General features: G+C 37.4%; 1 protein-coding gene across 1 annotated transcript in view; it reads left to right on the forward strand.

Annotated features, from left to right (window-relative positions):
• Positions 1–8544, forward strand: part of NLRC4 (NLR family, CARD domain containing 4) — a 16321-nt gene extending 7777 nt beyond the window's left edge. Inside the window, 11 exon segments of the mRNA XM_010581263.1 lie at positions 2–441; positions 444–712; positions 715–1237; positions 3521–3613; positions 4401–4571; positions 6698–6751; positions 6754–6789; positions 7133–7206; positions 7208–7301; positions 8248–8302; positions 8304–8544. Of these exon segments, the coding sequence (XP_010579565.1) occupies positions 2–441; positions 444–712; positions 715–1237; positions 3521–3613; positions 4401–4571; positions 6698–6751; positions 6754–6789; positions 7133–7206; positions 7208–7301; positions 8248–8302; positions 8304–8544 (2050 nt within the window).
• The last annotated feature ends 7021 nt before the right edge of the window (positions 8545–15565 follow it).

Here is a 15565-nt window from a genome sequence, read left to right on the forward strand (position 1 = left end):
CTGTCATCATTGCTTGTGCCATCCAAATGGGTGAAAGTAATTTTCATCCAAGCACCCAGACTCTACTTTTCTCTGCTTTGTATGACTTGATGGTGGAGAAAAACAGGTACAAAACAAAAGGAATAACAGAAAATCATATGATGCTGAGCATAAATCATTGTGGAGACTTAGCTTTAGATGGAATATTTGATCAAAGATTTGATTTTCAGTCTGAGGATTTAGCTGACATAAAAGAAAAATTCCTGCTAGCTTCAGGTCTTCTAAATAAATACACAGCTCAAAGACTAAAGCCAACATATAGATTCTTTCACAAATCATTTCAGGAATACACTGCAGGCAGACAACTTTGCAAACTATTGACATCCTGCCAAGAAGCAGAGGTGAAGAAAAGGTATAGTTATCTACAGAAAATTAATATTATTTCACATATTACTAATAATTATTTCAATTGATCGTCTACACTTGTGGATCCTCTCTAGAGGCCACTAGAATAATTTTGGACTTACTGAAGAGAATTGATCAGCATAGAGATAATTCTGAACTGTTTTCATTAAATAATCTGGCTTTGGAAAGAGAATACACAAAAAAATCAGAAAATATAACAGAAAAGGAAGATTTAAGAGGAACTGACAAGGATATTTTTGCGGAGTGTGTCATTAATTTCTTTTATGAAAGTTCTTCAAAATCAGCCTTGAGCAGAGATTTTGAAGAGGGTTTTTTTGTGATAAAAGTATTTACATTAATACTCAAAATATCCCAACTTATTTCTCTGATTTTTTTAGATACTTACCAAATTGTCTTAGTGTACTAGAACTCATTAAGTTACACTTTTTTGGAAATTACTCAACAAGTAAGGAAATAGATGATGAAAATGTGGAAGACCTTCCAATTAATTCACTTAACACTTACATTCCTGAAAAGGCTGTCTCCTTATTCTTCAACTAGAACCAGAGTCTCAGATCTTTAGAAATTACACTGCAAGATTTCAACAAGTTAAAGAAATGTGATATTAAATATCTGGGCAAAATACGTTGCTCTGCTGCAAGCCTCAAGCTGCACATCAGCAATAGTGCTGGTATCACAGGAACATTGAAAGAAGTCCTTGAAACCTGTGAAAACTTACAAGATCTTACTGTGGAGTCCACACCTCTTACTGTGGAAGATCAGCAACAGATCACAACAATGACAAAGCTGAAAACCTTATATAAAAGAGATCTGCAAAGTGAAAATCTGGAAGGTACAGTAAATGAGATCTTTTAGATAATTGTGGATGAGAAGGTAAAACAAAGGGGCTCATGGCTGCCTTGTATATGGAAGATGCCTGGTTTTGATCAGTTTGACAAATGTTATATTCCTAGAATGCAATTCTATATTCTTGGTGAAAGTGACTGTAGTCTACTCAGTTACGTAAATTTACTTATGTTATTTAGTTGTGTAGGTCAGGTCTGGCCTCTGAATTCCTGTAAATTGCCATTTCATTATATTCTTGATTCTTGGTATACAATATATTAAAAAATCTGTTTTTTAATAAAATACTAGGTGGGAGAAAAAAATGTAACAACTCTGGTGCAAATAATACACAGTAAATGAGATAATGTCTATACGCTAGCTGAATTTTGTAAGTGCCGTGGGATACAGCACACCATCACTTTAACTTAGTTTTCACAACAGATGCATATGGTTTTGGCAACCAGATGAGAGTGTTGTAGCCTAATCTAGACCTGTAACATTGGACAGAAATTTTCCCTCATTGCTTCCTACATCTCTGTCATAATATCTGGGTAAGCATTTTTTTGAAAAAAGTCTAGTTCTGATGTTAATACCTAATGTGATGGAAAATCTGCAGTATCTTTTGATAAGTCATTCCCACAATTAATTAAATGCTTCTAGCTTGAATAGTTGTTTTCTTTGAAAATTGCAATGGCATTATAAAGAAGAGTGTAGTAATTATAGTGTAGTATGCTCCAGACATATCTGAGGTGAAGGATTCTACAATTAGGATGAGGGACATGTATTTCCTTATGCTGTGAATCACACACATCCAGGATCCTTCAGTGTTATTGTTAGAGCAGGGCACTAATGGAGGATGGGTGCATCTGCTGCTGGACTGTGCTCTGAGCTTTTCCTCATTCAAGCTATCTATGAATGTATCTTGTCTTAAGAAATGTACACAAGCACTGATGATACCAAATCTCGGAGATAGGTGATCATAAGTCAGCAAAGCACTCTTGCAGTGATAAAGACTAAGCACATTGTGGGCAGTACCAGTGTACCCTAGGAACTGGTTATTCCCTTCTATTCTGCACTCTTGAGGCCAAATCTGGAATATGATGTGCAGTTTCAGGCTGCTCAGTATAAAAGAGATACTAACAATTTGGTTAGAATCCAATGGAGGGCCACTAACATGGCTAGGGAGCTGGAACACCTGATAACCTGATACACAAGGAGAAGCTAAGAGAACTGGGCATGGTTTTCCTGGAGAAGAAAAGGCCAATGGGGAAACTAATTGCAGTCTTCCATTACCTTAAGGGTGTTGTAGAAAAGATGGAAACTTTCAGAGCTGCACAAGTAAAGGGCAAGAGTCAACAATGTCAAGTTTGTAACAAGGGAAGTTGCAATTGGACATAAAAAGTTTTTTACCATGGAGGTGATCAAACATTGCAACAGGGATCTGGACGTCATTTAATCACTATCCTTGGAGATTTTCAAAACTCGTCTGGACAAGGCCCTGAGCAACCTCATCTAACTTTAAAATCAGCCCTGCTTTGAGCAGGAAATCGAACTAGATGACCTCAGAAGTCCTAACCTGATTTTTTCGATCATTCTATGACATATGACCTCAAGATTATTCTGGAACTACATATTAATGAATACTCTTTCCTGTGTGCCCACATATGCCAAGATTGTTAGGAAGAAAAGCATAAGAATATAATAACAACAGCCATACTGATTCAGAGGAAGGGTCCATCTACTTTGGTTCGTTGTCTCCAACAGCACTTGTAAGTGGATGTCTAAGGAAGAGCAAGAACAATGCAAGAATCTATAATAATTTTTTCTCAATAATCTCACAGCCTCTGTTTTAAGCTCAGACCAGCTGCCTGTGTTTATGATTTGTTTATTCAGTGACCTCCCCAAAGGGTCCTGCTAGTACTTGTCTGTCTTTGCTTTGAGCCCATGTAAACTTCCTGCATCTGCATCATCCTTTGGCAAAGGGTGTGAAGGACTGTGTCCTTAATGTTTGTTTTGGACTAGTTTCAATTGGTGGCCCCTTGTTCTTGTACTGGAAGAAAAAATCCAAACAGTCAGTCTCTACCCAACCTTTTCCTTGCACTCATTATTTTGTAGACCTCTGTCATATTCTCCCTAGGTTATCCCTTTTAAATGTTCGTATTTTCACACAAAGCTATTATTTACTTTTCACAAGAACCTGATATCAGTGAAGTGTATCTGTTCCAAAAATGAATTTGTTCCTGTATTAAATTAAAATGCTGTATACATCTATGGTGGTTTTTTTTTTCAGCAAGTGGACTTATTGATGGAATAAAGAAACTTGTGAATGCTGAAGGGCTTGTAGTTCACATAAGTATGGATGAAGGTGATGCAAAAAAATTAGGTAATTTCCTCTCTCCTATTTTACACCATAATCAAGTATATAGTGCTGAGAATGTGAATGTTTTAACAAGTTGGTCTGAAGTTTGTACACTATTATGACATGAAAATCCTATCATCTAATTTAGAGAAGTAATTTCTTATATATTTGTGTTGAAGTCTTGATGTGTTCTGTATCCTGATCATCACAAAGTATTGCAGTGCTCCTTTCAAGTCAGTAATGCATGCTGTAGTCAAACAGATCTAACATACTGATCCCAGGACTGGCTAATCTGCATGAACCACAAGTCAGGAGGTTGCAAAGATGATACAGTTCCCTTCCCTGACCTATTGCTGACTTTCTGCAAGGTCAGCCACTGGATACCAAGGTTGAAAAGCTTGAATAATGTTTGCTAGGGCCACACAACCCAGTAACTGAAATGGAGACAGCAATTCATATGTCTACCCATCCTCTCTTTGATGGCATGGTAAAAAAATGCTTTTCCTGGATTTGTTCCACAGGAAGATCACATTTGATCCTCTATGAGTTAATTTCTCTGGGCTGAGGGGCAGTTTATATTGTTTACACGATACAGTAGCTGAACAGGAGGCTGTGTTTATAATTTTTTTTTCAAACAAAACCTGTCATATATTTCATGGCATCAAAATATAGATAGTTGTATGCCAGACAGTAAACATCTAACTCTGTCTAGCCATTTGCTGTGATCAAGACATTATAAACATATCAAAAGAGTTTACCTAACAATGTGACCTGGGTTGTTTGTTTTTTTTTTTTTCCATTCCATTCATAGCTGAAGGTAGCAGAAATTTGAGAAAGCTACGCTTATTATACATGAATCACTTGACAGCTATTGGGGATGGCATAACGTACATTGTAAGATCAGTCTCTGGTGAACTAAGTGAACTGGAAGAAATCCAACTAGTCAACTGCTGTATCTCCAGCAATGCTGTGGAAATTCTAGGTAAGAATAGTAATAGTAACTTTTCAAACTGAATATGCATGTTTTGAAAATCAAAACATAATTCTATAACAGAAGAAAAAATCATATAAGGATAAAATCAGAAACACTTAGGTTCACATTAAGTTTCAGTTAGCAGAGATGTAAAATGCAGTAAGGAAAGTTTTATATAAAGCTTTTATATAAATCCTAAGTATAAAGGTTATATAAAAGAGAAAGATAAACTATTGCATAGCTCTGTAAACAAACAAAATAGGAAAGCAAATAATGGATGATGCAAGCAAAACTAGTTTTCAAAGTTGTTTTTGTTTCAATCATTACCAAAAATATTAGTTCTGATCAGGTACCTACTCAAATCATTTAACAAGGTCACAGTAGTACAAATAAGGATAAATAAAAATTATTTAACTAAAACACATGAACTCAGGTTAGCAGAACCTAGGGAAATTCACAATTAAGTATGTAAGGAACAAGCTGAAAGAATCATTGAATTATAGACAACTGTCTCTGAACATTTGTGGAGGCAGGAAAGTGGAAAATCCAGTATGTTTTCCTTGAAAGGAGGAAATCATAGAGAAGCCAACCTCCCTCTGATACCAAGAAAAATTCTGAGACAGATTACCACACATTTTGTAAGCACTTAAATTATAGAGATAAAAGGTAGTGTGAATAAATTACATCAAACCTTTCCAGGGAACAGGGTAATAAGACTGTGAAAAGATAAGTCTGGATCTATGATAACTCAAATGAGGTTTTTACCTATCCTATACAACATCCTTAACAAGAAGCTAATGAAATATATACAAATAAAATGGGTGCACAACTGGTTGAAAAATTACTTTCAAAGAGTTATCACAAATGTTTCACTAAGTGAGAACACATTTTCATACAATCAAATCCTTCCTTGTTCTAAACAATATTAAAATATGGCTGATGGCTTAAATGACAGAATGGAGGATACGCGTATAAAATTTCAGATGATACTGAGCTTGGAAGGCTTACAAGCCCTGTTGGAATACAAAACCATAAATAAAATTGGATGCATTTAAGAGGTGGTCCAAAAACAACGATAGGGGATTGAGTATAGACAGATGTAAAGGGCTGTAGCGGGGAATGAGACATGAATTTCATTAATATAAAATGGAGATTTACCTGTGTAACAGGAAAGAATCAGAGCTCTTCTGTGGAAGACTGGAAATATGCTATTGCAAAAAGCATCTGCTGGTGAGTCCTGAGCAAGAAATCTGTGCCCAACCTCAGTATCATAATTTAAAAAGGTATGGAGAAATTGAGAGAAAGCACCAAAAACAGCTAGAGGTTAAGAAAATGTGACTTAGGAAGAATGGTTTAGTTTTGTTTTGGTTGAGAGAGAAGACTGAAAAAGATATGATAAATTTTTTATGCTCTTTAAACATTGCTACAAAGAGATGAGAATCAACCATTCTTTTTGTCCACTGGGAGAAGAAAGTAGCTAAATTTGCACAGAGAATATTTAGATTGGGTATTGGCAGAAACTTTTTAAATCCAGGAAGGTAAAATAGTGCCTAGGGAGAATATGGAAATTTTCAAAGAGCAAGATAGATAAATATGTATCATGAATGGTTTAGTCTTATCAGTATCCTGCCCCATTACAGATGTTTAGACTCTAAGTTCCCATCTAGTCCCACTCTTCCACAGTTCTCTGATTCTGTAAAATATACATTTTTATATCATAACAAAAAAACTTGACAGCTTTGTGAAGCAGGAGGTTGAAGTCTCCAGGGCTTAAACCACTAAAGAATCTCCCATGTGTTCAGACAGCTTTGCCCTGCTTCTGTGTTGCAAAGACAACTTAAAGTTGTCTTATTGCCACTAAAGATTCACTTAGCCACCAGAATATAAGTTATACAGAGCCATTATTCCAGCTCTTACATCTGGCCAGGTCCTTTATTTTATCAATTCCTAGAGACACAGTTAACAACAAGAGAGCACAGTTTGCATCAGAGAGGTGTCAGAAAAACAAGAAAACTCTGGAGGTTTTTAAAAATCTTGTCTTGCTGTTCATTAAAAAACAAAGCTAAGGAAGGTTCAATAAAAAACAAGTCATGTTGCACTGAAAACATGCATAACAAGCTTTTTTCCTCCCATAGCTCGGAATCTTTTTAATTTGCCAAAACTGAATGTACTTGCTTTGTCGGAAAATTATTAGAAAAGAAAGGAAAAGATGTTATCCACAGACTTGGTAAGTCAGAAGTTTTCTTTATCTAAATCATTTGAATTGGGAATGAGCTTCAATTCTAAGACCTATCCAGACAGAAATTCAAGAATTCTTTCCTCTTTTATTTTTAAGTAGGATATAATTGGTATCCTGAACCATGTCCTTTCAGTGAATGGGAAGTTTTTAGAAGTAAGGAATATTGTATGCAATTGGCTGCTCTGTCTTTGCTATCAAAGCAACAATCTTGGAGTCTTTAACCTACCAGTATTTTCTTCACTGTTGAAATGTGATTTGGTTTAACTTTTTAAAGTGATTTTACAGTGAGCTGTTATAACAACAACAAAAAATTGCACTTATTTTCATTTAGTTGATGGCTTAAATGTCCTGCCTAGGATGAAAGTGCTGATGCTTCCCTGGGGGAATGATGTAAAGGTTTGCCTAAAAAAAATTGTTAAAGCTACTGGAAACAATGCCACAGCTGACGAAACTTGGATTGAGGAAATGGAGCCTCACTGATGTGGAGGTTAGAATTCTAGGTAAGGAAGGGTACTGTGGATGAGCAAAGGATGAAGGACAAAAACTAGACAAAATTCAAAACCATTTCAGGAAACCCAGCAATAAGTGAAATAGCATTAAGTCTGAGTAGGAGATAGAGAGAGAGAGAGATGATATATATAGCATTAGATGAGCCAAATAACGCTCACATTTCTGCTCAATGAGGACCATTTTTCGCTGCATAAGTAGTGCAAGGAAGACTGCAGGCAACTGGAGATTCTGGTGAAGAAGCTCCTTGAGAGGGAGTTGTTTCTGATTGACGGATTTATTATCTCCTCCATAAACATGGCAGGAATAGAATTGGACTCTTCTTACATTAAATTGTCCACTAACATAACATCTGTTACAGAATATATTTCAATAGTAGAGTTAAAAAAGGCCAATGCTAGTATAACTTTTATCAAGGTAGATAGCTGAAGATTGGGGAGATATAAAAACTACATGGATTCACATCATTCACCCCTTCTGAGGATACAGTAGAAATGAAATGTCAAAATGAATGAGAATATTCATGACCTTGATCCTGCAATGCTTTTGTGTGAGTGGTCATAAGCAGCAGTCCATCAGCCCATTTAAGCTAATGACCTCTCTGTAGTTAAAAGGATCCTGTTGTATGAAACATACTGCAAGGTTATGTTTTAACAAGGAAGAAAAGTCTAGATATAAAAAAATTTGTGATCTGTGGCTGCTATATTTTACATTCTTGGTTCTAAACAAGGAAAAAAAGTAATATGCAAGCACATGTTTAAATCCTTTTCTATTAAGGTATTGGTATTGTTTTAAGCATAGAAGTTCAACTGAATTCAGTAAGACTCAATTCTTCAATATCCTGAATAGGAATCATTCTCTTTGTTAGGGCTTGAAGCAAAAATAAATACATAAATACATAAATAAATATATGTTCACAGGCAATTTTTTTTGAGAAAGAACACCTGCAGAACCTTCAGCATTTGGACTTGGCAATGAATTGTGTGGCAAGCAAAACAGCTTTCCTTCATGCAGCCACTGATCTCTCTCAAGAAGCTGATATTTGTAGATTTCAGCAGCAAACAAGACTGGGTGCCTGCATCACTGTTAGTCTGCAAATTAAGTCAGGTACCAACCACACTGAAATATTTAAAGGAGATTGAAGTCACTGGATGGAAGTTTGATTGCCATGATCTTGGACTTATGGAGGGTGCAAAGAAAAACTGCGAAAAACAATTTCAGCTAGTGCATTCTTAAACAGAACAAGCTTTCCCAGGGGACATTCACTTACAATCCTTCATATTTGAGAAATGCTCTTTTCTATAACCACTCACTGAATCAGCAGCTCTAGGGTTATTTGGATCTCCTGGTCTGCTAGTGACTGGTGTGAGAATCCTTTCTAGGATCCTTTTCTGGGAGAAACAGGTCAAAAGAAAGTAAGAGAGAGATCACCTTGCATTAGCCCCAAATCCAGCAACCTGTAATGCCTCTCAGTCTTTAAATGGTTTCAAGGAGTGTTTACTTTATCTGTGTGTGCTTTCTATGAGCTCATTTTTATTAGCTTTGAAGTTTAACTGTGTAGATTAAGGAAAGCTCTTAATAAAAAGGTAACAAAGCCTGCAACTTGATGGATAGTAGGTAGGTGTTTTACCAGGGTTTTTTTTCAGTTAGATAGTAAAGTTGTCTGACCTAGCACAGAGCTTTTCCTACTGGCAGGGCAATTCTAGTATAGCTACATCTCTATCATACACTACAGGAAAATGTATTGTAGAGACAGAATATGCCAATGAAAAGTTAGAACTCTAAAATAACAACAGTATTATTAGAGCATATTAGCTCTACAAAAAAGGGCATGGTCATACAAGTGACCATGAATTAAAGAGAGATGTAACCAAGAACTATTCTGCAGTTATTAGCCACAAACAAATTCTTACTCCACAGCAAAACACCAGATAGCTTATTTCAAGTGACTTTCACCATTTTTAATCTACCACCATTTTGACTAGTGAAAAGAAGTCAGCATTTATTGCTTGCTTTCACAGTAAGCTACCTCACATGTGACTTGTGCTAAGAGTTTACACGTGGACATTATAACAAGTTGCCAGTGTGCTCTTAAGTTCATACTGTGGTCCACTTTACAGGAAGTTGGTTGTTTTCTGATACCCTTAGTTCCTGGTGTAGACAAGATAGAATGCAGTCTCCAGGCCCTCATAGTCCACAAATATCCCAGGAAAGAACCATGTACACAAGGCAGCTCCAAAAACAGCAAAAGAAAACAGAGGATTTGGTCACATCTGTAGAAAGCAGTGGCCAACCAAAGACAGCAGACTCTTGTTTCCTGTCTGCTACTGGAATGAAGGGACAGGAGCACCAGTTAGAGCTTCTGTTTCACTTCTCTAGGGAGTGTTGAACCATGGGTGCTTGTATGTCATGAACCCCTTAACTCTGTGTTATGTCCTCATAAACACTTGTACTTGTGAGTTCTGTTTTGTGCCGGAGAGTGCTTCAAAGCTGTTTCATTCATCTCCCTGTGCCCTGCCAGTGAAAAGAAATACAGCATTTTCCCTGTAGTTAGGGTCCTTCAAAGGCATGATCCCAATTCAGCAAAGCACTGAATTCTGTGAAAATGCTTAAGTTATCTCTATTGACAAAATCTGACACAGGCTAGAAATACTTTTTTTTCCAAGCAGCAAAACCTATATCAATATATAGACTGAAAACTGAAAAAAAAAAAAATAGAAAAATGGGTTTAAAATTACTAGGGTGCATCTGTGAAAACAGACACATGGATTTCTGTAGTAAATACTTATTTTCTACTTTGACACAGAAAGGAGATCTCAAAATAATACAGTTTATAGAAGATAGTTTCATCATCATTTATGTATTTCGATCTTCTCAATTGCTTAGTTGCTTAGCAGAGCAACTTTGTGCTTCAAAGCTCTGTTTGAGATTGATCAAAATGTGAAAGAATAACCAAGCTCTTGGTAAACCCCGCATCCCTCTTTCCCCAGCTGTATTTGATTTCTTTCCCTCCTACTCCCTCAGCAGGCTATATTTCTCACCAAAGACTGTAGCTAATGTTGTATACATTAGACACGATGAAAAGTTGAATAAATTAGAGAGACCATTTTTGTTCTGCCTATTCCTTTGTTTATGCTTTGTCACTGGCACCTGATGCTGCAGACCCAGGCAAATTTCTTGCCCTCTACAGCTTGTTCTGTAAGAAAAAACAAGTAGAAGAGCACACTCTCTGTTTTCTGGTGGATATTGAATTGCAACATACTGAGTATCCTTGTCATGAGATGTATAAGTCCACTCTGACAGTTAAGACATACGATACAAAACCAAAGAGCTCTATTAGGCCTCATAATTAATGTACTAGGATGTGGAAAGGTGTTTGAAACAACCAACGTATCTTCAAAGGACTTCTTTTTCCATTTAAAGGTAGTTGTGAAAACTCAGATCTAGAAAGCAGCTGACAGAAAAGGGTTGATAGGTATTGCTGAACCTGAAGAAGAAAGTGTGGGTAGTCCAGGCAGGTGACCTTGTAAGAACATGGTGGTAAAAATTGAGTCCTGGAGGTTGAATGGAGATGGGTGACCTTTTTTTGAGGATGATTGCAATTAAGGCACCTTAGGGAGAAACTTACGGAGCAAACCAGGAGCTCAGACAAGATGCTGAGAAATTAGAATGACCAAGAAAATATTTACTTTGTACTCCAGGTGGCTGTGTGGTTTTGTGGCCAGTTGGCACCTTGGCCATAATAGGACCAAGCTGGAAACCTGAGCTATAGAACAGGCAGATTTGGGTAAGGCCTAGAAAGAAAATAAGACCCAGATGAGGGCTTATGTCTGATGCTATGCCAAAACCCAAAGGACTATGCAAGCACTGAGGCAATCACCTTCCTAGATCTATAAATGGGATATATTAATTTTTTCAGTGGAGAAAGGGAAAGGAGAAGAGAACTAAACAACAAGTCCAGGAAGTAAAAAAAATGAAAAAATGATGTTGCTCAGATAGCTGGGGACAAATCTGTACAAGTTTGATTTGACAGTGCTCTCAAATTGAACTGCTGACTTCACTTGTTTTTAGGCTTTCATGCTATTCAGTCTTACTCTCCCAGTCTGAAGACCTTTCTGTTTTCTATGAAAAAACTAACAAACCCATGCATAATTTAATTATTGTAATTAAAGGACTATTCTCTGCTTTCCAATGTGTTGTGTTGTCTTTTATCCCAGAGTGTCATGTTTCCAGAGAGAGTGCGTTGCACTGGCAGCCTTTTGCCCTCACTTTGTGCTGACGTAACTAAATACATACAATGCATAGCAATGGAAAATCAGGCACTAGAAATGTGGAAGATTATGTTGTGTAGAGGACTGGAGTGTGTTCCATGTCTTGTGAGATCAGAAACAAGTGCCATTAACTCTAGTCCTTGGAGGAATCCTTTACTTTTGGCAAGCAGTGGAAAAGCCTTTGCTGATAGGGGCAAAAAAGCAAGCAGCCAAAGAGCAATGTTTTAACCACTTCAAAAATGGGTAACTGAGCCTTTGGAAGACAATTCTAAAGAGGAGTCAATCGTAGCCTGATAATCTTAATCCTGCTAGAAGAAAGGCATAAGACGACCAGACCTGAGTTGTTCCATGGTGGAGTCAGTGAGTAAACCTACATTTTGATGTGCTGTCTTCCTCACTAAACCAGCATATTTCAGTACTTCTACAAAATATTTCAAAAGTGAAAAATTAACCAGCAGTGTTCTTCCCTCCTTGCTCTAAAGCAAAGGAGCCTGAGACATATATAAAGGTGATTTTTCACATTCCCACAGTTGCTTTTCCCCAGTTTTCCTCCACAATATCTTGGATCATATTCTTCTACATTTTGTACGTGCTTGTAGTAAGCACAGTAGCACTGCCTGTAAACTGAACAATTTTAGGTTTGTTTTTACAGTCTATCCCCTTCCTTCCTAAAAGTCTGATGATTAACACGCTGAGTTATAATGCTATTGCTACACATGCACAACTTAGGGATAAAAAGATGCTGATGAGATACTTAAAATGTCAAAACATAGATATATAGAAAGCAGGAAACTGCACCCTACAGAAGATCATTGTTTGTTGTTACAATACTGTATAGTGTATGCTTTCAATGATTTATGAACGATCATTTAATCTGCCTTCCCAGCCCTCTAGATCTGAATTAGTCTCCTGATAGCTCTGATTAACTTGGCCCCCTTCAGTCATATAATGCTGGTTTTGCTCGTAGATAAGCAGCTTTTAGTTCGTTGTATTTGGACTGTTTCCCACAAGTGGTATAAATGTGTTCTTAATACTTCTTACAAGTTTGTTAATAAGATTAGAAGGATGATTGTAATATTTGTTGACTACTATCCAGTAAACTGCTAATCCATTATGGCGGTGAGGAAAGGGAAGTACACAGCATGGATTTGAACATAAATCTCAAACAGTAGCACTTGTTAACTTTTAGCAGCTTATGTATTTTATTGTGCTCATTGCTAATTAAAATTCTTACACAGAAAGCTTGCTTCACCCTAGGCTTGACCTGCCTCATATGATGCACTGAGGTGGCAATTTCCTTGAATTAGGGTAGTTTGGGCATGTGACAAGTATTCTCTGATCACCTTCCTTATTGTGAGTATCTAATAACTAGCTAGCACGCAAGAAGAGCATTAACGTCCTCATTGTGTTAGTTCTCCTGTGTGAAAACATAATGGGTTCCAGTGGAAAGAAAATAAGATTGGGACTATTTCTAACCATAGAGATTCCTTCACATATGGCAAGCAATCCTTTCAGTTTATTCCTCTGCATTTGCTTTCCTTTTCTCCTTTAACTTTACTTCTTTCTACCCCCATTCCTTTTTTCCTGCAAATCTTCCCTGACATCCTTTTTTTTATACAAAGAGATTTTTAACAAAATGTATTTAACTAAATTTTGACGGTGATACAGGAGTGATCAGATTACTTTTGTGGGAGCTGCAACTGCTGAAATTCTTGCAAGACTGGGACATCAAAAAATTAGCTTGAGATTTGGATCAAATGGTGCCACCTGCCAAAAGGCAGAAAATAACTGTAAGACTAGATTTGTCAGTGTTAAAATTCAGATTTTTTTCTCCAAATTACAAAAATGTAATAGGGAAAACAGCAAAGGGTTGTTCCTCCTCAAGCCCATGAATATCCCAGTATCCAGACAGAAATCTCATTGATCTGGAGACACTTGCAGAAACCTAGCTACTTCTAGGCCTTCTTCATGGCACACAGAAGTCTCAGGAGCTCTACACACAATCCCTTAGGCTGTCTACTCAAAGTTACGCTAGACCACTCCAATTGAAGGTTTGAAGGTACGAATGTGGAGCATGCCTAGCTCAGCACTGCTAGTAGCAATAGTGTTCTGGCAGTACATTCGCCCCCCCCCCACTCCCGCCAGCAGGAAACAAAACTTCTCCAGGAAGGGAAAAGGCGAAGGAAACCCTGGAGGCCAGAGGTTGAAATTTGAACTGGCCAATTGAGATGCGCCAGGTACACCGAGGTGACCCTCCTGGCCAACAGGATTAAATGACCACAGGTCAGATTCGACAGAGGTATAAACGGGGTCCCGCCGGACTCGGAGCAGCGGGTCTGCAGTCGGGGACTCCCTTTCGGGTCGGGGCACCGCCCAAGGTAACTCCTCGAGGGAGAGAGCCCTCAGCTTTTAGGTGAGTGATATGCGCGTTTTGAGCCATCACTTTAAATCTTGGGGATTCTTAAGTCGGCCGTGTAGTATTAATTCTCTTTACATCATTGAGCCTGTGGTTTTACAAAACGTTACCGGACTTCTAACTAACTTTTACTGAAGAATAAATCTGAGTTTTAACACCTGTTGGATTTGGTTAGTCGTGCATCTGTAACAAGTGTCTTACTAGAAAACTGGTAGGAGCTCATGCACTCAGGGCAAGAGGGCATATCAGGTCACAGATAAGCGTGAAAAAGGCCTAAACAACCCCTGTTCTGAAAAATATGTTAGAAGATGAGAGTGAACTTGCATGATTGGTAGGAAGCAAACCTTTTACAGCACTACATGAAAAGAAGAAAGGGTGACTAGGAGGTTTTTCCGCAGGGTTTAGGAAAAAAAACATTTCATGGAAGCCACAGGCTGGAACGTGATCAGTATACTAATATACCACAACATTCAGGGTTACACTGTTATAACATAATCGTCAACTTGTAAGCATGTATCTTCCCCAACCTTGAGGGATTTTTCACTGGCAGATTTGCAAAAGCATAATCATCTGAGCCAACACTCAGAGGCAGTTATGCACAGTTATGCTCCACTGATGTCACTGGGAGTTCCTCTGGTATCTTCAGTGGAGCCTGGGCTTCACTGCTCCTTCGCTTCCCCTGATGCTTGAACATGCATGGTCTTGTCTTTTGCAGTGTACTAATGCTAGTCTGTGCCTGGCACAGAATCACCCTTAAACTGTTGTACTGCGTCTGCTGACCATAAGAACATAAGGATAACCTCTGTGAATTTTCAGCAAAGATTAAACAAAAATTACAGATTGAAGGGAAATGAATTACTGAGCTGCGGCTCCACATAAACAATCAATGACTCTACTGCTGCTAGATTAGAAATCAGGAATCACTCCTCAATATTCACTTCATTTCAAGCAGGAAACTTTTTATTTATATCGAAATGATGCAAGAGCAATTTGTTTATTTTAATTAAACCTGGCACTGAGTTTCCATTTTGAAGACTGATCTGGCTCCTACAAAAAAAATCCACAATAAGATTTCAATCTGCACTTTAAAGGTAGAGGAAAGCCAGCTTTGTTCTTGAAAATATGATGTTCATATGTTGTCAACTGTAACAGCAAATTTGCTAGCCAAAATGCTGAAATAAAAATGGAATAACAAACTGAATGTAAACCATCCCATCTCCTGCCCTAAAGACAAAATAAAGAATATTCCCCCTCCAGACTTGATTAGGAAAAGTTTTGTGACAAATTAATATAGTTAATATTGTACTTGAGCCAATATGATTTTATTTAGCAAAGGCTCTAAGAAAACATTATATTAACTTCATGTTACCATGAGAAGTTGAAAGAATCCAGAGGTGCAGGGTTTTCTTTTCTTAAAGGAATTTTTCAGAAGAAAGTACAAAATGTAACAAGATGGAGACTTGTGACATTTTTATTATTCTTTGCTTAGTATGAGTAGTGCTGTGTATTTATTTTAGTTTAGGAGCTTCAATAAAATATATAAAATAGAAGCAGATACTGACTCACTTTT

The sequence above is a fragment of the Haliaeetus leucocephalus genome, unplaced genomic scaffold, assembly GCF_000737465.1.
Source record: "Haliaeetus leucocephalus isolate CR32 unplaced genomic scaffold, Haliaeetus_leucocephalus-4.0 Scaffold752, whole genome shotgun sequence".
NCBI classification, from domain to species: Eukaryota; Metazoa; Chordata; class Aves; order Accipitriformes; family Accipitridae; genus Haliaeetus; species Haliaeetus leucocephalus.